Source organism: Pocillopora damicornis, chromosome 1 (genome assembly GCF_964200805.1).
Source record: "Pocillopora damicornis chromosome 1, jaPocDami1.2, whole genome shotgun sequence".
NCBI classification, from domain to species: domain Eukaryota; kingdom Metazoa; phylum Cnidaria; class Anthozoa; order Scleractinia; family Pocilloporidae; genus Pocillopora; species Pocillopora damicornis.
The window spans coordinates 38,849,721-38,874,839 of NC_142670.1; the positions used below are offsets into that span (position 1 = coordinate 38,849,721).

A 25,119-nucleotide genomic window follows, 5' to 3' on the forward strand; every position below is an offset into this window, starting at 1 on the left:
TGTTTAAGATTCGCTTACGGTTTTTGTATCAGTCCATAAATAGACGTGGCAGAGATCGCTATGCATGACAATTAAAAATATTTGCACAAATGGCTAAAGGGCAGACATCTTCAGTTGGATTCTTGACGTTGTTTGCCGTTCGCGTAAACTTGGTTAAAAACATTTCTTACCTGCCTCTTTGCTCAGACGAATGGCTAATCTTAAACATTTGAAAGAAATGAAATCTCGGAAAGTTAGCTGTGCAATGCATAAAACTGTTTTACTCAAACTCGACGTTGATATATGGTCAACTCAATTTCACAAATATTTACCCCCTGGAGAAGTCAAAGCATTAAATAAAATAACTCTGTATCATTTATAAATTTCTTTTCCCCCACAAAACCTTCCTCCTTTCTAAAAAATGAGATGAAAATTTCTGGAAATTTGTAAAAAGTCTGTTGATGAATATGGACATGCAAATTCTTTGGTGTATGGTTGCATTTCATGTTTGAGAGTTTCGTTCCATTGTCTGCCTCTCAACTCAGTTACAACATTAGGCAGACAGCTGCGAAAGAATTAACTGGTTGAAAAGGATAAAACTTTAATACTTTAACAAATTAAATCGACGGAAAAGTAAAAAACAAACTTCATAAGGCTGATGCATAGTTTTTTTACGGTTGAGGCTTTTCAGTTACATGTCTCACTTTACCTGAAACGTGCGTGTTTTGGGGAGACATTTTCATGTTACCCGTTTGTTTACTTCCTTTGTACACGTATGCACTTACCTTAAGATCGATCTGAACAGTCGTTGAGGATATTTTCGACTGCCATCGAACTAGAAACGGTTTCCAGAAAGGAACTTATAGTTTCTGTGCTGTTCGAAGCTGACCAATATCGAAGCTCGGCTAGACACCGCGAGAAAACACGGATATGGAGTTGAAAGCAATCGCATTAATTGGAATCGTTTTCTTGGTGAGTGGGTTTTTACTGACTTTTTCATCATGTGTCGAGGCTTAGTCATGTAAACCGATATTTTTAACATTGTTATTTTGGACAAAACCGGATCTAGTTCAAAACTAATTTACAACCAGAAAAAAATTTAGTAGATACTGAAAGAGACTTAGGTCTTTCGCGTAGAAGCTCCCAAAGCTGTCTAGGCCTTTCACGTGAATCAAGTTTTGAAACCGAACAGCCTCGGCTCTCGGGTTCGTGCCCTAATACTCATTACTTGGTTCTCGAGATCAAAGGCATAAAAACAATTAAAACCGGATTAATTAAAAAAAAAGCAAGAGAAAATTCTCAGGCAAGGGTAGCATATCACGAAAATGATATTTAGTTGTTGCGGACTAACTTCAAAGTTTGTTTATAAAATACAGCTGACCATAAGAACTAAACATTTGAAAATATCTTACTGCTACACTTGAGTTCCTAACAATGGTCGTATGCATCTGTTCGAAAGAGTTTCCAAACTCAGAAATAGGAAAATTTAATCTGTGTGGACTTCATGACGAATTTGGTATATATGGTTGATTACCCGCGGTATTTTGTTTTTTAGGCACTTACAGAAGCAAACAACAAGAACCCGTTACATTCGTCAGGATGCAAGGTAGGAAGATTTAGTCATTTCATTCCCTAAAATCGCGCAGCAAAGATCACAATGCATTAAGGCATTGATTAGAAAATAAAAGAATGAAAATTATTAATTTTATGAAGTTTGAAATTCTGATTTGGAGCACAGAATGCTTTAATAGTTAATCTAATTTAAGATTCATTCAGTTTGGTTTACTAACCTGCGAACGAAAGAAAAACCCAAAAAATCCCACTTTCTCCGCTGTTAAGGACAAACTGAGAATGACCGGAGTTGTGTTGTGTGTCAGGTAAACTTGATTAATTTTTTCAGTCAAACGGAAAAGTAACATATTAAGCCTGCTTCCTGATTCAGGCAAAGAAAATCAGGACAAGGTACACATCAGAAGAAGGCAACGTGAGCCCAAAGTAAACAAGGCCTCAAACGCGTGAAAACCGTAATTCATGCGAGTAAGTCGGGATTTGCTGAAGAGATCTTTGATTTTGCATCTCATTGATTGAAAGGATGACGCAATCGCTCAGCACCATTCACAAAAGTGCGCTGTTAATGAGAGTTCCGGATTATTTTCCATTCTCACTGAGGGTTAAGGAGTGGAAACTAAAACTTTTAACATGCCTTCCCACCTAATTTAGTATTAATTTGCATTTCTAAGTCTTAAGATTTCCTAATCTCGCCATGGATGGTCTCTATGGAAACCTTCGTTCACTCTCCCCCTTCGTAAGTTGTTTTTCAGCCCGACCCTTCAATCCCATTGGTTTTTTTTTTTATGACTGCAGACCACGCTAATTTTATTCCGCTGACTTTCAGGGAGATTCTTGTCCTAAAGCAAAAGATAACTTACAAGGCAACGAGAAATTTCGTCCCACCTCCTGCCTTGATTATTTGCTGAAGGGCGCCTCCGCCTGTGGAATGTACCGCCTCTACGACTCTTCCAGCAACAGTTTCCCAGCATACTGTGACTTCAAGTCCGAGCCTGGTTTTGCATGGACCCTGGTGATGTCCTGGGCTAATAAAAATCGTGCCTGGTCTGCCTTCCGGAGAAATTCCTGAGTCTGACTCGAATGAGGTCCCTACAAGCCCACTCCACTCACTGGCGAGCAACTTGCAGCTACCCGACCCATGGCATCGATTTTACAGACTATATCCGCGGTAACTTCAAGGACTTTAATATTGTCGACTTTATTGGGTCTGGTCAGTGCAAGAAGGCGGAGTTTGTGAATATCCGTGGGCACATTGGCGTGCATCTCACCGTACGCTTCTGGCAGGTGGCTAAAACCTACCTTTTGCACACAGACAGCAGTTCATCCGGCTGTAACTTCAACGCGAGGTCCGGCTCAGTGTCAAGTGAAGATAACTTTGGTTATTATGGAACCGTCAACTCCAAGTTCCGTTGCACAGCGGGGGATCTTTCCACCACCCAGTGGTGGTTTGGTGCCCATTTGTAAGCGACAATGGCGCGCACCAAAGGGTCTTCAAAACGACAGAAAACAACTCTCAGCACACAAGTATTGATTCTGTAAACTAGACTTAGGAAATAAGAATGTAATCTTTGGAAGACTCTTCAATAAAGACTGAGATCTCCAAGAACTGAGTGTATTCTTGAGTTCTTACCCGTTTTCGCGTTCCTTTTATAAGCAGTTTCGACTAAAAAAAACTTCAATGCCACAATCCTTTAGTTTGTACACAGTTTCTCAGTTCTGCATATGCGTAAATTCTAGCATGCTCATTGCCCCAGAGCAGGTCCATTGGTCCCAGTCCTCAGCATTGCTAAAAGTTGCAACTTTATTCTGTTAAGGTATTTAGTATATTCCGATGGAACCATGAGGGCCATTTTGAAAATTGGACAAAATTGAGTATCATATGTTCACAAGTTCTACAAGAATTTCACATAATAAGGCAGTCAAACAAACAGACAAAAAAGTGGGTCACTTGACACTAAATCAGTCATTAAGCGCTGTCACTGAGAGTTTCTATTCGTGACCATCTCGTGATCGACCCAAACGTGCGCCAAAAGCTCATAACATTTATCTCCTGACAGATAATGTCAGAGTTTGACACAATTGAGTTTAATAACAGATTTGCCAGCACTTAAACAGCTTGATAATCAACCGATGATTTTTCAAATATTTTGCATGTCTGAAAATTGTTGAGGAAAGAACACCAATTGATTATCACTGAAATGGAGTCGAATAGGATGGATCGTACGCTTTTTTATTTTTTAAAAGATCTGTAAAGCTAATGAAAACTATTCCGCTTCGAACTATCAGAAACCGACTTTGGTAACTGTACAATTATAGTATTTAGTAGCTAACTTTTACTGATCACTCGCAGCCGCAACTAAAATGGTTCAAAATGAATTTGTCTCTTTTTTCAGGTGAAGTTTTAATGAAAAAGACCTTATCCCTTCCTTTAAAGTAATTTTTAAGAGTAAGTAACAAAAATTTCAGGTGGCCACCCATATTGAGATCATTTTATTAAAAACAAACTAGCATATTAGCCGGCTCTTTTCCCTTGCCTTGCCAGTCTCCTGCTAGTCTAGCATGCGCAAGAGGATCGATTTTGGTCACAATTTTGAGTGCCATTAGCTGAATTTTTTCCCACTCAAAACACTAAAATATGCGTCATTCGAGTGAAATTGCTATCATTAAATATTTGTTTTGGTTCCCTTCCCTTGGAACTATTCGAAGTCGAGTGAATGATGAAACAATTGAACGACAAACTGTCTGGTAAAGTAGATTAAATTAGAACTACGTCGAAAAGAAGAACAACCGTCAAAATGTTTCCTTAAGATTCGCTTGTGGTTTTTGTACTTTGTCCTTTCAGTATCCTTTACGCATTAACTGAAAATGAATGTATTTGCAGTAACGACTGAAGAGCAAACAGCTACTGTTGGATTCTTGACATTGTTTACCGTTCGAGTAATTTTGGTTAAAGATGTTTGATACAAAACGAGATCTTAGAACTTGGGCTTCAAGGAAATCGCCATTGCGTGAGACTACTCTCCTCAAACTCTACGCTGATAGCCAACTCATTGTTTCAAAAATATTTACCCATCGGTGGAGTATGATTTTTTTTCGTTAACGCATTGACAACACTTTTCAGTATAATTGTTCAAGGGATTATAGAAATGTGCTCGGACTGATTGGTTGGGGATTGCGCCATATCTCGCTATATAGAATCACCCCTCACGAGGTGGTTATAGCGAGAGTGCTAAATTTCAAAATGGCTGCCTTACAATTTGTCATTGTTTTCGAGAAAGTGATAAACGCTAGAGAGGAAAATTCAATTCCCAAGAGCACAGACGACGCTAGTGAATTTGGTCAGTAGAATACATTTCATAAGAAAGACATGATCGAATAAAATAAACCTGTTTAAGACTAAAAAGTTTGGCGTCCTTGTGACTTAAATGGCAAAAATCCTACTGCAGGATTAACCGTTAGCCGTAAAAAGGCAAAAGAAAAAAATTAGCTGTTATGCGTTAAAGTTGACAAACTTTTAACCGGTAATCGTAAAAAAGTTAAGCGTAAAAATATTTCTTTTAACTGCAACGAAAAGAAATGAACAGTTAGCCTTTAAAGCCATCATCCCATTGAGACCCTTAACTGTTCCCGTAGAAAATACTCAGTTCTCTTCTGGTGATAGCCATGCCAAACTCGCAGCGATTGGCTGACAGCACCTTCATTAATTCCAATTCCAAACAATGGTGAAGGTTTAAGTTTAATGCATACTATTAGCATAGGTCCGAATACCTACGCAAAAATTTCTGAGCAATTTCATAAACATGCAAACTTACATGGCGGGTAAAAGGCGATGTATCACTTTGGATTCAATATTCAATTTGTAAAATTAGTATTTTACTCCATGCACAATAAATGATGGAGAATATGAGTCCTTCGGTTTCATCGTTATACTGATGCATGATCCGCTAACTGAGAAGGTTAGCTCAAAGCTGTTTCATGAACACAGGCGAAGAGTTGTTTTCTGTGTGTCTTCTCTTTAGAGAAAACAAAGGAACCCTAGGCCAGCCCTTTCGATACATAAAGAACAAGCGTACCCGGATTTCCAGGGAGACAATTGAGAAAAGAGAGGGAATCTGAGAAGTCAAGATTCGATTACGTAATTCGATAAATGAAAGGTATAAATCGCGTGCAAAATTCTATTTTCAACACACGATTTCAACAAAAAGCAAAAAAATCAATACGTTCAACTTGGCAATTTAGTGGCATAAAGCCACCCACCTACCCGTATCATTTATTTACCTAGTTAAGTCGTTTAGAGAAGTTTAATGAAGTGTTGAGCGACGGATAAAGGAATTCCTCTGATTGTGAAGATGAGAACTGAGGTAAAACGCTGACCAGAAAAAAAGGAGAACGAACTAAGCAACCTGCCTACCTGTATAATCTTTTATCTTTTCTTGATCTCGATTACATGATAGATGGGGTGACCCGCGTGGACGGATTACCCGGTCGGCCGGGTAGGATAGCACTGTCAACAATTGTATACGTCTTAAGGTGGGGTAACCTGCCTAGGTAGGTTGCTCGGTCTGATGGGTGGGGTACCCCTGCCAGCCGGGATCACAATTTGCCATGTAAACGTCTCAACGTGGGGTAACCCACCTAACCGGTTATTATCGATAATTTTACAATTTCAAGTGCGACAACAATCTTAAAAAATTTCACCTCGGGATCCCAGGATTGTAAGATTGTATGTAAACGCGAGCTATTTTTACGACCATGGTTAGGCGGGTTACCTCACTTACCTGGGGTCTCCCACCTCCATGTAAACAGGCCCTTAATATATCATCTTTCTTCATTGTGCCATCTGGTACTTAGGTTAGTTCGATCAGATAATTTTCCTCAACTCCCATTGGATATATATGAAGCGATCAAAAACCAGCTTTCCTTTTTTCAGTCGGACGATTTTCACGCATATACTGACCATAAGGTTGTAGTTTGGCAATCAAAACTGTTTTCTTTCTTCAATTTATTAACACTACAAAAGGTTCTTATTATAAATTGTTTCAAGATAACATGAAAAGTTTGTTACCATCGTTTTGCTTTCAGAGCAGTTTTATTAACTGCTTGGTGATAAAATCCATTGTGAGGCTACATTAATGTGCCATGATTGTTTGGTTTTTTTAATTGTGATGTTTGGATTAATAAACAGAATCACGGAGCGATGTGCAGATGCTATTTAGTAAACTGCCTTCTACGCTGTAAAATAATTTTTGCAAAATAGTAAACATGATGGAGTCTTGCAAAACAGTTTATTGTTTTTAATCTGTTTATTTTTTAAAGCATCTACTTATTAACATCTGTCAATACTATTTTCTAAATCAGAGCTACAGGATCACAACAATAAGATGATGAAGCCAATGGCTTATCCGTTTCTGCAAGAGCCTTTAGTAGGATGGGCTAGAGATGAGCTCCGAACCACCATTGTGTGGTGGAGAACTTTCTCTTGGTGCAACGGAACTTAGGGTTGATAACAGAATAGAACCCAAAGTTGTCTTCAGACGGCACCGAGCCAGCCCTTGGGTCAAAATCACAGCCGTCACTAGCGCTGTCGATATGCAAGGTGAAAGTGTCGTTAACCTGCCAGAAGCGTGCTGTAAGATGAGTGCCAATATGTCCCCGGATGTTCACGTGTTCCACCTTCTTGCACACTCCAGACCCAAGGAAGTTAACAATGTCGAAGTCCTTAAAGTTACCACGGACGTAGTCTGTGAAATCGACACCATGGCTTGGGTAGTTGCAGGTTGCTCGCCAGTGAGTTGAGTGGGCTGCAAGGGACCTTATTCGCTTCAGACTCTGGCGGTACATATACCAGTTATGAGAATTCTCGTTGATTGGAGCGTCGTACTTGAAAGGAGTTTGTCTGAACTCAGGAAGCCCACGATTGATGTTAGCCCAGGACATCACCAGGGTCCATGCTGTACCTGGCTCAGACTTGAAGTCGCAGTAGGCGGGATAACTGTTGCCATGCTCGTCGAAAAGCCGGTAAATGCCACATGTCGATTTGCCTGGTACATAGTAATCAACGCACGACTTAGGGCGAAATGGTTTCTGATAAACATCAGGCATCGGCTTGGGACAGTGATTTCCCTGGTAATGGACAGAAATTGAATGGAATAATTTCAAAGCCGAGCTTTCTTATTACCTTTAAGAACTTGACGCTTTCGATCGCGAAATTGCTGATATTAGAAATATGCAGGCACCTGTCACATTTAAACTTCGTGCTCGGTAGCCTGGCTCACCATGGAGCCTCTGTAGTTCAGAGGTACATCCACGGATGGCGGAATCAGAAGCTCTCGCTTCTCGCTTCTCCCGTCACAAGATACAAGATATCTATCTTTCAACCGGAAGTGAACTAAAAACTTAAATTTGGCTCTTTGACGTCCACCTTTATGCAGGTACAGTGAATACCTCAGTTTAAGTATTTATTATTTAATCCAGGGAGACTATTACAAATTAACAACCCAAATTCTGGTGTGTTATTCTGTCAAGATTTAATTCTTTTTTACTTTATCATTTTAACAGTTTCAAACCTGTGATAACTTGCGTAAATGCGAAAAAAAGAACTCAGTCTAGCTCTAAAAAATCCTTCATTCCCTAAGTTCATTAACGTGTAACCTCTTCTCAATGTAGCAAAACACCATTCTACAGGCGATCAAAGCAAACTACTTGATACAATAACAGATTCTCTCAGCTAATTTAGAGGGAGGTCTTCCAATTCGTGCGGATAATTACCAATCGTTGAGACCTCTAATTGAAAGGGGATGGTGATAAAGAGAGATTTCTTTGGATAACAGAAAGATTTACATATCAGAATTTCCCACCTTACACTCCACTGAATGTTCGTCTATATGATGATCACCCCTGACCTAAAAGACCAACAAAATTTAAACGAAACTTTAAGCGCGTAAGCCGACTGACTATCCTCACGAAGGCTGTGCTCCAGATATTAACTGAGCAAAGTAAATTACCTTCAGTAGCATCATAATTCTGAAATTTTCATGCTTTGTCACAGATCAGAAATGCTTGAAAAGCTTCCCTTCAGCGGATTAAGTGCGGTCAGAGATTTAGCTTAACTTTCTTAAGTTACTAAAGCCTACATTCGTGCCACTTCCGCTGCTCTGCGATTACGTTTACGAAATGGAAAGATGAAATAAATATGGAACAGAAAAATACTTGTTGTCTGAATCCAGTTGAAGAGAATGGGAATGAAACAAACTTACTGGGAAAATAACAGCAAAGAGGCAAAGTATCACTGTAGAGGAACTTGGTGACAACATATCGGGTTGTGGTTTTCCTTGTGAACTTCTTTAGAATGGTTCGAATTCTTGACCTCTTTACCAATTTTATGAAGAATACCTTGAGAAAATGACAGCTGCACTTCTTTGAAATCAATGTGTTTTATCTAAACTCGAGTTTGACGTTATCGACCATTACTGCGTGGCTGTTTTCGTGGATCACCTTCTAATTTCCCCTGATAATAGGCTATGGTTGACTCAGCTGATATCTTGTAAAGTTAGTTCCCACTTAAAATGTTTGTTCAAAACTCCATCATGTTTACTATATCTAATGGAAAAGTCACCAAAGATCAACCTGATGGCCACGTATTCACATCAAATGGAAAAATGACAAAGACAGCAAACAGCTCTGCAAATATTGAAGCAGAGTAGATCACAAAATTACTCAATAATATTTTTGTGGACAACTCACCAGTATCATTTGAAAAGTTAAAGGCAAATGTTTTCTGGCAGAAATTATAGGTTAGCTGCTATCAAACTCCTTTCAGAGTGCACTTAATATTTGACACAAGAAAAGGAGGAGAAAACGCGCTCAAAAATGGCAAAAAAGAGTATTTAGAAAATCTAAGACGGTAGTATCCAGTATCTTGGATTGTATTTGGGGCGTTGTGCAGCAACAAGGCGGAGGACGGAGGTGGAAAGGAAGTAAAAGGGACCAAATCAATCGATATAATAAAATATTGAATTGATCTTGGCCCTGATGGTGGTTTCGCAGGTATGAGGGTCTTACAACAGTTAAGTTGGCTCCTAAATACACCCTAAGGTTGCAAAGTGGTCGATAATGAGCCTTTCCTTTTACTTCCTTTGACTTACTAACAACATCTTGCAATAAAACTCGACAGGAAAAAAAATGATGTTTGCCGGTTCACAATATATGAGATGGGCGTGACAATGACAATAAATAGCAAGTTTCATACAAGAAAATTTTACTTTACAAGTGAGAAGGCCAATTTCTTCGTTTCCCTAGCCACTCCTCGCGATGCCTCGCTTTCCCAGCCAGTTACTCAAGTTTTGTTTTGTAGTATAGGCGGCAAAAGATCGAGAATTAGATTTTCAATATACGTGTTTCTGCATTCTTCTCTTTCTGAAATGTATCAAGTAGTGTATTATTGAAGGCGTCAAGTCTTTTCCAGCTGACATATTATTTGTTCTTGCGTTAATGGATTAGAAACTTCACCCAAAGGAATGAGTTGTTTACAAAACTGAGATATATCGATATAATGTCAAATCCTCTCCTCAGTGATATTTGCTTAGCTGTTTAAGGCCTTGAATCAAACGTTGACAAATGCCAAAACATTTCCATATGAATCTTTAATCATTAAAATCGGAAGAAATCCAAGGACTCATCGTACAAGTGAGGAGGTTTGAAGTATATCAGCTAAATTCACGAACATTGATTATCTTTATTAATCAAAAGAATTAGAGCTACAAATTAATAGCAATTTGCATGATCGTGCCTTAATGTTTAAACATTGTCAAATTCGGGTTTGACAAAATACAAACCACTTAGAGTAGTGCAGCTGACGCTTCTCAAGGTATCAAGCATAACTTAATAATAAGCCACTAGCCTCTATAAAGACTCTAATCATTCTAGTAAGCCAAAAAGCGAGCAAGTCAACATGTGGTCACCACGTTCTTATATCGTTATCCTGTGTCTCTTTGCTGTTGCTCTACCAGTAAGTTTCTTTCATCTCTTTTCTTAATCTATTGATAACTCTGTAGCTTTTCCATCAGATTTAGGCCAAAGAGCAAACCTGATGTCTCCAAAAGAATCTCCGTACCCTTGGAGGATTCAAATCTCAGATCTTGGGATCTCGTGGCTCCATAGGAGCACCACAAAATTCGTTTTTTGTGTTAAGTCAAACACTAGGTCATCTGTGATAAGCCTCCTGAATGCTGATCACTTGATGATCTTTTGAAAATCAAAGAATGGAATTTTTATTGTATTGAAAATAAGCTTCAGTTTTGAAGAGAATACATGTACACATGCCATGTAGAGACGTGGGCATTTAAGAGATGAATCAATGCATGGTCTAAAATCAGTTCACTTCTTTCCCCTACTCTCCTCATGATCCTTAACTTTTTCTCTATATCCTTAACTAAATAGTGTGGTTTTATCTTGTATCAAACTTTGCCAAGTGGTTAAAGCCGAGCAAAATAATCAAGATCGCTTGAGCTGCGAATGGACAGCATTCTAAAGCCGAAATTATTTTTCACTTTTTTCACTTAATCTAATTTTCTTTTTTGCCAAAATGGATCCTTCTTTTGGATTTTTAATTACTTTAAACGTTAACGGATTTTTAAAAAAAATTATTTTCCTTAGGTTTTTCTGGAGGCGACTGATCATAAAAAAGAAAAACGTTCTGTGGAATGTAAGGTGCGATATTTAAAGATATGCATTTAAATAACATCGATCTACCAAAGTAGACTAATTTATTTCGTACTGGTTCAATCCCCAGGGTTTCAGTCATCATAAAGTATTTTTCTTATTACTGCTATGCATTTCTTTGTAAGCTGATAAGTTTGTTGTACTATTGGGGTTAACCAGCCTCAGTCAATCGCGCAAACGGAGGCACCAGGAGTCTGATCAGGAACTTTTATTCACTCTCTGAATATATATCTGTCTCTTTAATTCAGCCCGCTAAGTACATGCTTCTAAATATCCATCAGTAGGCATATTTGGGCTTACGGGAAAACTGAGATTGGCAGAGTAATCATAGAACGCTGACTCAGACAATTTCACGAGAATTTCCATATGAACAACAACGTACTTGAAAAACAACTAATCTTCGGGAATTAAAACTAAAACAAACCTCCCGTGGAGGAATCTCAGCGAGGTCGGGGACAAACCCAAACACGACTAGCGATGACGATTATCGTACGAGAATTCAGCCCTATTATATTACAACAGTCAAGGACACATTACTCAAAAGGTAAAAATAAAAATGTGATCTTGCAGCACCGATAACAAACCAAGGCTCACAAGACTCACATAAGGATTTCAAGTTAATCTAACAGGCCTTAACAATTCCCAAAAACTTAATAAAAACATTCCTAATTTTAATAGTTTCCAAACACTTCTAAATTAAGTAGTTCATAACAGGTGCATCTGTTTTTTGTTCTCAGGAGAAGTAATGCACAATAGGTTTGGGAGATTAAAAGTTACCGGTCGAGCTTTATTTGTTATTTATGGTTCATTTTCGTAAACTTGAGACCCATGAGAATTACATCACTGGTGCAAAATATATCTCCGAGTCTCCTGTTTTGACGAGAAAAGAACAAAAATTAGAGCTATGCGTTTCTATGAGCTCAGAAAAAAATACGACACTCCTGCCTATTTTCCTGCATACAGGTCGACACCTCTTATGGATTCGTATTTCCAAGAAAAAATCCCCACGTGTTCGTATTGTCTGCTGGGCGTAGGAGCATTTCTTTTAGTCCATATTATGTGGAAAATCGTAAAATGTAATATTTCTTGAGATGTTTCGATCTATTTTTAGGGAGATAATTGCCCAAAGTCAAAGACTATCGAACTCAACCCATTTCGCCCTAAGTCCTGCATTGAGTATTATGTTCCTGGTAAGACAACGTGTGGTATTTACCGGCTCTTTGACGACTATGGCAATAGCTTTCCAGCCTACTGTGACTTCACGTCCGAGCCTGGCACTGCGTGGACCCTAGTTATGTCCTACAACCAGAAGAATAGGGGTTTAGCCCAGTTCTCCAAGACTCCGTTTAAGTTTGACGCTCCAGTCAACGAAAATTCCCAAAACTGGAATGTCTACCGCTTGGGTCTGTCTCGCATTAGGTCCCTTGCAGCCCACTCCACTCATTGGCGAGCAACCTGCAGCTACCCAAGCCATGGTGTCGATTTTACAGACTACGTTCGTGGTAACTTTAAGGATTTCAACGTTGTCGACTTTCTTGGAAACGGTGAGTGTAAGGATGTGGAATACGTTAACATACGCGGGCACCGTGGTGTACATCTGACAGCCAAATTCTGGCAGGCAGAAAACAGTTTATCCTTACACATCGACAGCAGTGCTCCCGGCTGCGAATTTAACCCGACAGCTGGCGCAGTAGTAAGTGAAGACAACTTCGGGTTCTATGGAGCCATCAACCACAAGTTCCGCTGCACTGGAGGAGAAGGTTCAACTACTCAGTGGTGGTTCGGTTCCCATCTGTAGGCATCTTCTCAGAGGATTCCAACCGAAAGAGAGAGCTACGGCTCTCATCGTTCAAGTTATGTGATCTTGTAATACTGATTTAGCATTGAGAGATTCTTGAATAAACAGTTAAATGTATGAAAACCGTTTTGGCAAGTCTTATTGTCGATTGCTCACACATCACAAGGACTCACAAGCCAACTTATTATTATTCAAAGCCTTACCGAATTATACTTTTCAATGTTTGCATGACTTACCCCACTCTCCTTTGCCTACGAATTCAATTCCCATATTCCATCTCAACACAACTAGACTCAAATCGAACCGCGTTGATTTCTCTCTTCTGACATTCTCGGTAAAAATTTAAAGCTCGCATCCGCGGGGGTGATGTACTTTTGTACTTGGCTTTCTCACGGTGGAAAATAGAAGTTATCAACATCTCGAGGTATCAAATGAGGGGTCTCGATTGAATCGAAAAATAGGTGAATACAAGTCGAATGATGAGTTAGATAGAATTGAATGAAGCATCAATTATACGAAAAAGATATAGAGAGGCAGAACGCTGTTACTATTTAAAAATAAAGAAGCTATCCTTAAATTTGAGTTGCACGCAAATATTGAGAGACACAATGATTTAGTTGTCAACGCATAGACTCTGATTGTGTGGAGTTGTTGTATAAGGAGTCAAAAACATGAAACTAGATTTTGTTTTGTACAATTCGGTTGAATTGTACCGAATTTACAGCCTGCATTATTTTTTATTATGAAATTTATAATTACGAAATGAAAAATTTATCATGTTTTAGATTATGAATATCAATAACAAAAAGCGACACGTTTTGTGCCACGTAATTGCCGGTGTAGATTAAAGAAACAATTGGACAAGAGTCTGGTTCCGTTGCGGTGATGTGGTATTCTGGTTTGCAAGAATTGTGTCATTCAGTGACATATATATCCTGACGCAATGGCTATTGAATTCCATTATTGTAGGACTGAATCTTTTCTTCCTTTTTGTAATTTTTAAAGCTAATTCTAGTTTGTTGAGTAACCATTCAAGTTACGTGTTATTACGTCGTGTTTCCCGTTTTAAATTCGGCTCAGAATACCTTACCCTAAAAACTTCCTGTAAGGCTGTCATAAAAGGAAGAAACACACTCCTTGCTCTCGTATTAAGAAAAGAACAGAGAGTAGCTTATTCATTTCGCATTCGTCCAGCAATCTTAAGCGAGCATAAGTTGTTTTTGTAAACGCATCTTTATGCCGGCAGTTGGATATGCATTTCAACAACAGCCAGAACTCGTCCACTTTTGTCAAATCTGATACAGTGTTTGTCTGTGCGTATGCACCAGAACTGACATGGAGCCTCAACGACAGGACTTTTCCTTGGATTTTATTAAGTATCACATTTGTTGCTTCCCCTGCTACAGTAGCCTTGAACATTGTAGTCGTCACGGCCATAATGAAAATGAAAGAGCTTCAAACGAACTCAAACCTTTTATTGTGCAGCTTAGCGATCGCTGATCTCCTTGTGGGTACAGTGAACATGCCCTTATCTGTCGCAATTTGCTTCTTAATGGTCAAGCAAGTTTGGTCTCAGCGGATTTGCTTATTGGACATTCTTAACGTCTACTCAATGTACTGTTTTTCTATGTCATCTTTGTTTCACCTGACAGTGATTAGCTGGGAAAGGTATGTTGCAGTGGTAAAATGGATTGAATACAAGACGATTGTAAGTAGACGCCTCATTGAAATTATGAAGGTAGCCGTCTGGCTTGCAGCCTTATGTTTAACAATTCCAGCCCTCCTGATGGAAATTCTTGGCTTGGCTGAGAAGATCTCACAAACCCTCTACATTATCTGGTGCGTCGTTGGAACAATTGCCCTTGTAGCAATCGTCTATTTTTATGCTATGGTTTGAATTGGATTTCGAAGGCGCAAAGTGAGCGAAATCAGCCGAGTTACTGATTTATTAAAGGTAAAACTTGAATCTAAGCTTGCCAAGACATCTGCCATTTTAACTGGATCCCTATGCCTGTCATTTTTTCCTGCTATTGCAATGTTCATGGTAGGAGAAGCTTTCCCTATCCTGCGTTCAAGTTCAGCTTTCCTCCTGTGGGAATTACTTAAGCAGTTGAATTCCCTGGCGAATCCTTTACTGTATTGCTACAGAAATTCTCGTGTTAGGAATGGTGTGAAGAAACTGTTCCGAAGAAATGCTTTAGGCCTAGTTCAAACGTCGATCTTTACATGTACCGAACCTAACGTTTCTATTAAGTACATGTAAAGATCGACGTTTGAATCAATTAGGATCGGCAGATTTGTATTCGGATCGACAGTGCCGTTCTATCCGACTCGGCTAGTCGGATAGAACGGTAAAAGATCGGCATTGATTAATACGTCGTACTTTACATGTACCGAACTTAATGCATACATTATACATACGTTAAAATAGTTATGTTTTACCCACAATTCAAGAAAGTTCGCTTAAGTGCCATGCGCGCAAGCCTTCGAACCATTCAAACAATATGGCGGGAAAGGAGGAAGGCTCGTGCTCCTCTTTTTTTAAATTGATAATTGTTGCAAACATTTTCCCACCAGCCAGAATTTCTTTTCAGTCGACGACACGAACGAACTGGACGAGGAACTGTGGTGTTCCTTTGGGAAATAAGCAATAATAGAAGGCAAGCCAAATTCAAAACTCGTCTTCTCCTAGCAGCAAGGTTGTTTAATGCTAACTGCATCTTGAGTCGCCTTTTTCTACCCTCCTTAATCGCATTTGCAAGAAAAACAAGCTCTTCATTTCCACAAGTTGTGCTTCCCGCATTTTTTTCCGCCATTTTGGTAGGCATTAACCGCTGACTACAATGGAGTTATGTTCAGTTTTGCAATTAGGATCGACTAAATTCGGATCGACGTTTGAATCAACTGCCGCTCTTAATTATTCGAGTCGACCCAAATTGCAATTAGGTTCGGTACATGTAAAGATCGACGTTTGAATTAGGCCTTACCAGCCCAGCAAGAAATAAATAACGTGCGATTCGTTAAGCCAAACTTAAAAGGCTCATATGCTTTAAAGGAAAATTCACCAGAGTTTCAATCTACATGCAAACCTACTCGCTTTCCAAGATCTGCGTCTTGCGAACTTGCTGTCGTAACAGCACATTATGGCCATTTGGAGAGACATCTCATGACGTTTACAAGATGCATGTCAGAATCCGCCCTAGAGAAAAAAAGCGGCGGCAACTTTGTAGAACATCGACCAAATTCGTTCAAGAGCATGACAACCACTGCATCAGTAGAGGTTGTAGTTTTCGGTAAAAAGAGAAAACTTGAGCGGCCAAAGCAGGAAAATAAACCCTGTAACTCATCAAAAGTAAGATCAAAATCTTGTGATGCTTCCGAGAATCCCATAAAATTTTCCAAGCAATTACCTGACAAAGACTACAGGCGTTTCTCAGGTGCCAAGAGACGTCATTCTTCTCCGTGATGGTAGAGACCCTCGATAGCGAACATTGTGAGAACCGCAATGAGCGTAACTGAGAGGCCAAATTACGATTAAGAAACATATGTTAACAAAGCTTATGTATAGTATGAGCCGTTGAAGTCTTGTAAATTTTTTTTCCAAAGCATTCGCCTGCAAGGGGTACCGGCCTCTCTCAAGCAAGTATAAATATACTTTTAGTCACACCTAAAAGATTTTTCATTTTACTTTATTATAAAGAGCGAACAGAGATTGATCTTCGAATAGCTCTTCATCCCCAGGGCCTCATTTAAATTTTCATTGATCTTTTACCGTGCCCTCTGATAAAAAATAAAAAGATATAATAGTTTGGTCAATAATGGTTTAGTTTTTTCAGCTTTTATTTGTAAGACCTTCTGATTAAATAAAACGGTGAAAACTTCGTGTTGCCGGGTCCAGGGCCCCGTTTCTCGAAGGTCCCAATTTTCATTCCAGGTGTGGGTTTCAAAGTTTTGAAAATGATCTAAAAAAACTATCAGCTAAAGAAATAAAATGGACTGGCTAGGGAGCCACAAACAGCTTTTCTATTCTTTAAATTTTGATTTTAAAATATGGTTCCGTGCCAGTCAAGTTACCGGGACTTTCGAAAAGCGAGTCCCAAGACTTGATGTAAGGAAGTCTGCTCCCAAAGTACAGAAAAAACGTCCGAGTAATTTCCTGTGTTTCCGTGGCTATTACTTGGTGTAGAAGGCACACTTAACGTTCAACAATAGAAAAGAAAAAGAGAAAAGAACCTGGAAAATAATGAAAATAATAAGTTTGAGTCGGTGTTCTACTGTGACGTGTTCTCTGTCTTCTACACCAGGGAGGAGCTGTTTCCGTCAATGAAGAGTAAAGAAATGACCAATGCAAGTTTGGAAAACACTTCTAATTAAGCAAAAAAAAGAGAGCATGTAATTTTTTGTTTCAAGGTGGTAAAAATTTGTGCGCAAACGGAGCCATCCGAGAGCAAGGTGAGGCTAGAAGGAAGCTTAAAACAATTGCAAGGAAATGATATTGGCGCGTGGGATAACTATGTCCTTAATCAGCAGATCGTGGGCTAAGCGAAGGCTACAATGACATTCAGATGCGACGAAAATCTATTTCATTCTATTGTTAAAAAGGAGGTTAGAAATGGGACAGATGTTTTACACTTAAAAAATTGAATCTCAAAAACAATGTTTTGATCACCATTCCAAATTTTTTGAAGCTATGTCTTCTTATATTTTTATCGCATAAGACGTGGTAAAGAGCTTTTCTCCTGATCCTGCCCAGTTTTTAATTTACCGCACAGAGGAGTTTCCAACAATTGAAGCCGCTTTACGCATTTATCTAAATCTATTTCACGATTTCCCTGTACTTTGAAGCATAGCAAGTTGTTAGGGATTTTTTCCCTCATCCTGGTTAGATCTTGAATTCATTGTTAGGAAAATTGAGGCCTTTTTTTCGAAAAATCCTGCTTTATGTGTTCACCCAAATTTCTTTTTAAGATATTCCCTTTCCTAGGGCTGAGAAAGTGTATGTTAAAGAACTGAATTTATTTTTCTTCATAGTCAGTATTTGGTACTTCTCTCTTTCAAAGTCAAAACTCGTTGACTTGAACTTTGATTTAATTTAAAAATTACTTGTTATAAAAATTTTTCCTTATTTCTAACGAAATTTTCTTAATTTTCTCTATCTTACGTAGTAGTTAAGATTTTTTTAACGTTTTCATCCTTTTTGGAGCTCGATAAACAATGCCAAATAGCCAAACTGCTTGACTTGATGATTATCGTCCGTCCCTTTTCAGCAGACTGGGCCAAAACGAGCGTAAACTGGAGTTTGATCTTTTCTTGTACCACGTGATGATCAAACGACCCTCAGTGACGTATTTAATCATTTAAAGCTGCAGAGTGTATCAAATTTTCAGCGTACCCGAAGTAGTGTAAGCCGCCATAAGACGATAATTGCCTCCTCTGAAAATTTTGCATATTTTCAAGGTTAAAATTTCAAAGAACGCATTTTATCACAGTAATTAAACATGATGAATTATTCAAAGTGCATGTTAATGAGGAGAAATTGTTCATGTCCGTGGAAATTTGAAAAAATAAGATACTATAAATGTAAGCTTGAAGAAGTATAACTTTCTATGGCATGTAACTGCAGCTTTCATACAAAGCAAGCGAGTATGAGTTGAAGAGGATCGCGGTTTCCTTACAATAGTCAAAGTTTTGGCTGGTATGTTTAAGTAAATCCTCCCCAAAAACGAAGAAATTCATTAATATTGACCGGGGTTAGTTACCTCTGGCCATTGATATGACTTGTAGACATGAATAAAGTTCACTTTATGCCAAGAGCTTCTTTAGTTTAAAGCAGGCTCCACCGAAAGTTTTTTACATTATGGTTCCAGTGGAGTCGAATTTAGTGTGTAAATCATGCGAATAATCTAAGCAATATCGACAACCGCGAAGCAGGAATCTAATTTGTTAATCAGTCTGATCTCGGGTTCTGCTATCAGATGCGGGTGTCAATTACAAGTAAAATGCATAGACGGCCTTATTTGTATCTAAAACGGACAAATGACCGCCGATCCTTTTTTAGAACTTTGTTATTAGCTTCATTAGTTTCGTTGTCTTTTGTAGACGGTCTAATAGCACCTGGTGATCTGGAGTCAATCATGCAGTCGCATACTCTAGTTCTTTTTTGCTATGTCATAATATTTTCAATCATCTTCTTGTGTCAACTGTGTAAATTTTCCTTGGACCAGTTCGGTGCATATTGCATCCTGCTCCCGAAAAATGCGATGCGGAATATCTTATTGGATGATTTTGATGGGAAATTTAAACATGATGTCAGTGTTTTGCACATCTTCGAACCGTAAGAAATTTTAATTTTTTCATTCATTTAATTGGGAAGTATACATGCCGACTTGTGTGTGCTGTAATGCTGCGATTATAGAGAAGAGTAATTTTGGCACCACTCAGAAGAAACTATTCTAATTACTCCAAATCAAAACGTTAGTTATCAGGCTAAGAACGGAAAAGGAACCCAATTAAAATTTTCCAGTCCGATTTACACTCGGCCTTTTTTATGTAAATCAAACATTTCATCTGAATGAGAGAGTTAATGAGGTTTGATTAAGTTTGATCCCAAATCTAGATTTTTTCCGGTAGGATACACTTTCGATTAAAAGTGAGCAAAAATCAGAGGTTGGAAAATAACTTTCTCTGGAGTAAGCGACTTGAGCTGCAAATTAACGAACCTGACATTAGATTCCAGCCCATGCCAGTTCCATTATGTTCTTCCAACTAACAATCTTGTTGCTTCGGAGTGGCATTGTTGAATTGCCGTTCAATTGATTCCTCCAGACGAAAACAGTTTTCACTTTCGTGCTCATTTTCGCTTGTTCAATAGAGATGTTCAACAACTTCGAGATTTTAATTCAGGGATTAAGTTAGCGCGGCCGCTTTGATTCTTCTTTGTCATCATAGTGTTGGGAAAAATGCAGACATAACCAATATTTATTAGATATTAGCTCCGGATCTCATTTCCTCTTAGAAGGGAGATGTTTCTGAGAGCACGAAGGAACTAGTTTCTTCGAAATTATATCGACAATTTAGTTTTCGCTCGAAGAAATTGCATAGCGAAATCTTTTTTGAATTGTTTCCTGTTAGCAGTTTATTAGCTGCAGAGGCCAATCCCAGCCCTTCCCTCCCCCCCCCAAAAAAGAAAAAATTCAAGACTTACTTCAAGGCAAGATGTATTCTTTCCCCAATTATTACGGGATGGATTGAGAACAATCAGTTTATCAGCCATAAGGGCCAATTTTAACAAAAAAAAAAAAAAAGACTGAAAAACAAATTTAAGCCACACTTCAAGACAAGGAGCATTTTATTAGTGGGATAAATTAAAGATATCGATAAGAAGAAAAACAATCTTTTTTAAAAGTACCAAACGGTGGTTACTTGTCCACAGGGTAATTTTAGACAATTCGTAATTTTACAATTGGCCGTAACTTTACAATCTGATTGGCCAATAAGAGTTCAGATAACGATGCTCTCGCGTCAACATGTCACGCAATGGTCACGCATTGAAGGAATCATTCTTTTTTAAGTCCATATTGTGGTAAAAAAACAAATCGACAGTTGTTTTAGCGTGGACTGGACTCTTATTGACAACCGTAATATTCGTCATCACAGTCTTCAAAATTTGTGGCGGACTCACGAGGCACAATCGAGTACATCCGCGACATTTTGACCGTTGTAATGACGAGTATCGTTGTTGATAAGAGTACAGATACGCTAAACCACTGACGATTTATTAATGTTAACTTCTGTCTTAATCTTTACCAAGATTATTGCAGGGTCATCAAATGGAGAGATCACGTGGAAGAACAAGCTTTGTATGGCCACGTGATTACCACACTGAATGTACCAGACGAGTTCTTTTGCCGCATGCAGTGCTACTTTAACTACTCATGCGTTTCATACAACTTTGGAATAAATGAGACTGTTGCCGACAACGTATGCGAACTCAACAACTCCACTGACAAAACACTACTTAAGATGAAAGAAAAGTTTGTGTATCGAGGATCTGAGGTTAGGAAATATTTATCATGATAGAAAGTCTTGTTTTTATTAATGTTTTAGTTTGTAATATTGTAACAAGATATCTTAATAGTTTTGTTTTATGTGCTGAATTTTTTCAAACTGTTAACAGCGCGCGCAGCGAAGCTCCATACTCTTCAGAAATTGTAATAATAATAGCAATGATAATAACCCATCAAGCCGTGAAATTTGGTAAATCACGTGGCCGTGCTAGTTTCTTTTCATTTAGTGGGATCGAATACTACGATAACACAATTCACTTCTTTGCTATCACTTATCTTTTTCTCTGAAGAATGCTTGTGAGTCAGCTCCTTGTTTAAACAATGGAACTTGTCAGAATGGACTTACGGAGAAAATATTCCGCTGCTTATGTCCCAGTCGTTTTGGAGGAGAGTTATGCGAGAATGGTAAGATATATGGGGAATAACAAAGTAAATGTAATATATACTTCTTTTCTGGTGTCGAAGAAAAAAAACATCAGCCATTTTCGGACGGAATAGCGTAAAGGTCTGCAACTGTTCTTTCGATAGAATAGAAAAGCGGAGACATTTTTAACTGAGGTGTTCTGATAGTCTTTGGTGAGATGACTTTGTTTCTGACTAAAGCCACCGGCTGCTACCACGTTCTGATCACGTGATATTGATTAAATTCTGTCAAACGCACGCATCCCTCTAGGAAAATATTTGAAGTTCCTATTTCCGAAATGTATCGCTGGTGGGAGACCCTTAGATTATTGCAAGGTCACGTGAACAATGATGAGCCGGTGATAATCGCATTGAGTTCAAAGAAAGCAGCCTGGGTAACAAGGTAGTTAACAGAAGACAGAGACATAAAGTTTTCAGAGCCGAGTTGTCTCCACGCTTGCAGAAAACTTTCCCCTTGAACTAGGTCACCTTGAGTCAGAAATTACATGACAATCTATGACTAGAAAATCCTGTGTGGCAAATTTTGCTCACGTGGACATCTCATGCGGTGACTCATGCGATCATACTATTCCAGCATCACGCCAGCCACATGTAACGTGGAAAAACTTACTCGAGTGACCAGATTTACTTCAGAACAAAGCAAGTATATGGGGATCCAATCTCTTCTGTTGAATCTCTTGTATGATTAATTATCATAGCTTACCAACCCAAAATAATGATATTTGAAAATGAACTTAACAAGAGGATAGCCTTCGAATGCCAAGACTTTGTGAAATATCGAAGAATTCTAATCGACAACCATCTGTCTTGGAAACACTATATTGATCAGGAAGCAATCAAAATTAACCAAACTGTTGGACTTGTCTCTAAATTACGATATTTTGTGCCAAGGCGTGCTCTCTCAAACATTTTTTTGTTTTATATTACACCATATCTAACTTATGGTCTGATAGCTTAGGGCCAAGCATGAAGATCATACCTTGCCAGCTTCTCAAGCTCTAAAAACTTCTCCGTTTTATTTATTTTTCTGATCACAACCAGCATGCAATTCCTCTATTTACTGATATCGGAGTTTTACTGTTACAGTTCTCCCACTATGAACTTACAGCTAATTTGATGTTTGACATCAGGCATAGAAATGCACCTTGCAGCATTCAAGAACTCTTCCAAGATATTTCTGAGATCCTATCTTATAATACCCGATCTTCTGCTTCTAACAACTTTTATAAACAAAGCTCCAAACTATCAATTCGACTATATTCTTTCTCCAGAATTTCAAACAAAAGTTTGAAATGAGATGCCCGTAAAGTTGAGAAATCTTTCAAAACATTAATTCAAAAAGCAATAAAAAACTTTGTGATTCTCACTTTAGAAGACTCTCATATAGACACTCAACAAATCATTCGAAAGGTCAAGCTTTTCTAAAATGTTTTAACTAATTCTGGCGTTTTTTTTTTGGCTGCCAACATGTTTATATCCTTAGTTAGTCCTTAGGAAAATTTTAACTATTAATCCCTATATGATATTGTAAGTTTATTTATTCTGCAATAGTAAACTTTTTCTATTGACAAAATTAACAGATTATAAGTAATTCGTGAACGCTTACGTAATAGTTTTACGTCTAACATTCGACCCACCCAGAATAGCACTCAAGCTAACGTAAACTGTGGACGCATGAAAACCTGTAAATACAAATCCAATAAAATGTATGTATGTATTTATGTAAGAAACTATTAACCTTTCAATCAAGAACGATGTGGTGAGACCTTTGTTGTTTGTTTTTGTTCTTAAAAGGACCGTGCGTTCTGTTTAACTTCGAAAATGGTTTATCAGGCTGGAATCTTACCGGTACGGCCTTCAATAATCAGCCTACATACGGGGATAATCCCACAGCGAGAAACAGGGGCCAGCCATCCAGACACAGAGGGGACTGGTGGATAGGTACCTACGAGAATCGTTCCAGTCCCGCTCATCCTGCCGGTGGACGTCAAGGCGATGGTCCGCAAGGTACACTGACGTCACCCAGTTTCGTCATCACCAAGAATGCTATCAAGTTTTTGATTGGAGGAAGTTGCAATGAAAACTAAGTGAGGGCCGAGCTTTTGGTAGAAGGAACTGTGGTCCTCCAAGCCACTGGGAGATGTTCAGAAATGATTTACGAAGAAACCTGGAACGTGACAAGTTACAAAAATAAAGAGGCACAGTTACGTTTGGTTGATGGCTATTCTGGAGGATGGGGACACATCAACTTTGATCAGTTGTAGGAGATTTGTGACTAGGGGGGATGGTGTGATTTTCTTCTTACGTACGAGAGGGAGGGGAGGGTCCTATAGAACAGAGGTTTTGGTATTTGGAGATATTTTACGTTTTTTCTTTTTGAAAAGTTTCCATTGTTTCCCAGCCCTCTCTCCCCCAGTATACGTTCTTGTGATATTTGATTGATTTCGTCCGTAACAAATGACTAAGAAAAACTATCAGGTATACCCATTTCACACTGTCCAAAAATGGAATATTTGCAGAGAGTTTTTATTCTTTAAATAATTTTGTGCTCCTTTTAAAGAAAAACGTCCATGTTGTTATGCGAAAACCCTCGTGGTTTGGCTTTACGGATCACGAGTGTCACGCAAATTCAACAGGCGTATCAGTTTACCAACAGAAAATGATATGGTAAAATCCAAGGGAGTCTAAGCTGATACTCTCCAGGCGAGAAGACATTAAATTTAAATGATGGCGTCGTCTATGTGTAAGGCCAAGTACAAGAGTTGATTAAAATGTGAGTTGAACGCGACATACTCCATGACTGGAATTTCATGCAACTCTGATTTGAAGATCCATTATCTCGCTTTTTGCTGAGATCAATAATCGTAATTGCCCGGCCGGTTATATTTACCACAAGCAGGTCGTTCATACCTCACTAACGGTTTTATTACAAACCAAACAATCAACCAGTTGATTTGTTAGCTCAGTTGGTAGAGCACTGCAACGGTATCGCAGAGGTCATGGGTTCAACTCCGGTGCGAACCTACAATTTTTTCAGGCCTTACATTTTCACTACAGCTTAAGTAGTTTTCATAACATATGATGATCACTCTCATCTTAAATTTTGCATAAATTTAAGGTTGAATTTTCAAAGAACGCATTTTATCACAACAAACAACATAAATTATTCAAAGTGCATGTTAATAAGGAGAAATTGTTCATGTCGGTAAAAATTTTAAAATTAAGTTATTACATCTGGAACTAAGCTTCATTAAATGTAACTTACCCTGGCATGTGACTGCAACTTTCATGCAAAGCAAAAGGTGAATTGAAAAGGGAGTGGAGACGAAAATACGTTGCTATACGAATATCAAAAGTTTTGGCTATTGTCTAAACACCGTGGGAGTAACATCTGCCATATTTTGAACAAATTCCTTCTATTTTACGTGGCTAAGAGAATCCCCAAATCAAACGAACAATTTCTTTAATACAGACTGGCGTTAAAATGACATTGAAATGACGTGTAGACCTGCACAAATTTCACTTAATGCGAAGAGCCTCCTTGTATTAAGAGCAAGTTCGATT

General features: G+C 38.5%; 3 protein-coding genes and 1 pseudogene across 4 annotated transcripts; 3 read left to right on the forward strand and 1 right to left on the reverse strand.

Annotated features, from left to right (window-relative positions):
- The first annotated feature begins 760 nt into the window (after window positions 1–760).
- LOC113676088 (uncharacterized) lies at window positions 761–3,154 on the forward strand (annotated as a pseudogene). Its single transcript, XR_016188173.1, has 3 exons — window positions 761–951; window positions 1,535–1,585; window positions 2,375–3,154. The product of XR_016188173.1 is annotated as an uncharacterized LOC113676088 (transcript).
- Window positions 3,155–6,816: 3,662 nt separating this feature from the next.
- Window positions 6,817–9,021, reverse strand: LOC113676090 (uncharacterized). The gene is made up of 3 exons (XM_027192710.2): window positions 8,805–9,021; window positions 8,406–8,450; window positions 6,817–7,671 (listed from the first exon to the last, which is right to left on the reverse strand). Exons 1-3 carry the CDS (start codon window positions 8,859–8,861, stop codon window positions 6,982–6,984), a joined length of 792 nt encoding a protein of 263 aa, XP_027048511.2. The 5' UTR covers window positions 8,862–9,021; the 3' UTR covers window positions 6,817–6,981.
- Window positions 9,022–10,430: 1,409 nt separating this feature from the next.
- LOC113676089 (uncharacterized) lies at window positions 10,431–13,189 on the forward strand. The gene is made up of 3 exons (XM_027192709.2): window positions 10,431–10,555; window positions 11,203–11,256; window positions 12,380–13,189. The coding sequence occupies exons 1-3, from the start codon at window positions 10,499–10,501 to the stop codon at window positions 13,064–13,066; spliced, it is 798 nt and encodes a 265-aa protein (XP_027048510.2). The 5' UTR covers window positions 10,431–10,498; the 3' UTR covers window positions 13,067–13,189.
- Window positions 13,190–20,815: 7,626 nt separating this feature from the next.
- LOC149053753 (uncharacterized) lies at window positions 20,816–24,823 on the forward strand. Its single transcript, XM_089211478.1, has 3 exons — window positions 20,816–21,121; window positions 21,423–21,537; window positions 23,350–24,823. Exons 1-3 carry the CDS (start codon window positions 20,978–20,980, stop codon window positions 23,640–23,642), a joined length of 552 nt encoding a protein of 183 aa, XP_089067604.1. The 5' UTR covers window positions 20,816–20,977; the 3' UTR covers window positions 23,643–24,823.
- Window positions 24,824–25,119: the final 296 nt, after the last annotated feature.

What these genes read in the sequence shown, in the direction of transcription:
- LOC113676090 (XM_027192710.2), bottom strand. Translation starts at nt 8,861, where the DNA reads ATGTTGTCACCAAGTTCCTCTACAGTGATACTTTGCCTCTTTGCTGTT. An exon ending in TCTTTGCTGTTATTTTCCCA is followed by an intron (nt 8,451 to 8,804) that starts GTAAGTTTGTTT and finishes TTGGTCTTTTAG; the next exon opens with GTCAGGGGTGATCATCATAT. An exon ending in AACATTCAGTGGAGTGTAAG is followed by an intron (nt 7,672 to 8,405) that starts GTGGGAAATTCT and finishes GTCCATTACCAG; the next exon opens with GGAAATCACTGTCCCAAGCC.
- LOC149053753 (XM_089211478.1), top strand. Translation starts at nt 20,978, where the DNA reads ATGCAGTGCTACTTTAACTACTCATGCGTTTCATACAACTTTGGAATA. An exon ending in TTGTGTATCGAGGATCTGAG is followed by an intron (nt 21,122 to 21,422) that starts GTTAGGAAATAT and finishes TTTTCTCTGAAG; the next exon opens with AATGCTTGTGAGTCAGCTCC. An exon ending in AGGAGAGTTATGCGAGAATG is followed by an intron (nt 21,538 to 23,349) that starts GTAAGATATATG and finishes TGTTCTTAAAAG; the next exon opens with GACCGTGCGTTCTGTTTAAC.
- LOC113676089 (XM_027192709.2), top strand. Translation starts at nt 10,499, where the DNA reads ATGTGGTCACCACGTTCTTATATCGTTATCCTGTGTCTCTTTGCTGTT. An exon ending in TCTTTGCTGTTGCTCTACCA is followed by an intron (nt 10,556 to 11,202) that starts GTAAGTTTCTTT and finishes TATTTTCCTTAG; the next exon opens with GTTTTTCTGGAGGCGACTGA. An exon ending in AACGTTCTGTGGAATGTAAG is followed by an intron (nt 11,257 to 12,379) that starts GTGCGATATTTA and finishes ATCTATTTTTAG; the next exon opens with GGAGATAATTGCCCAAAGTC.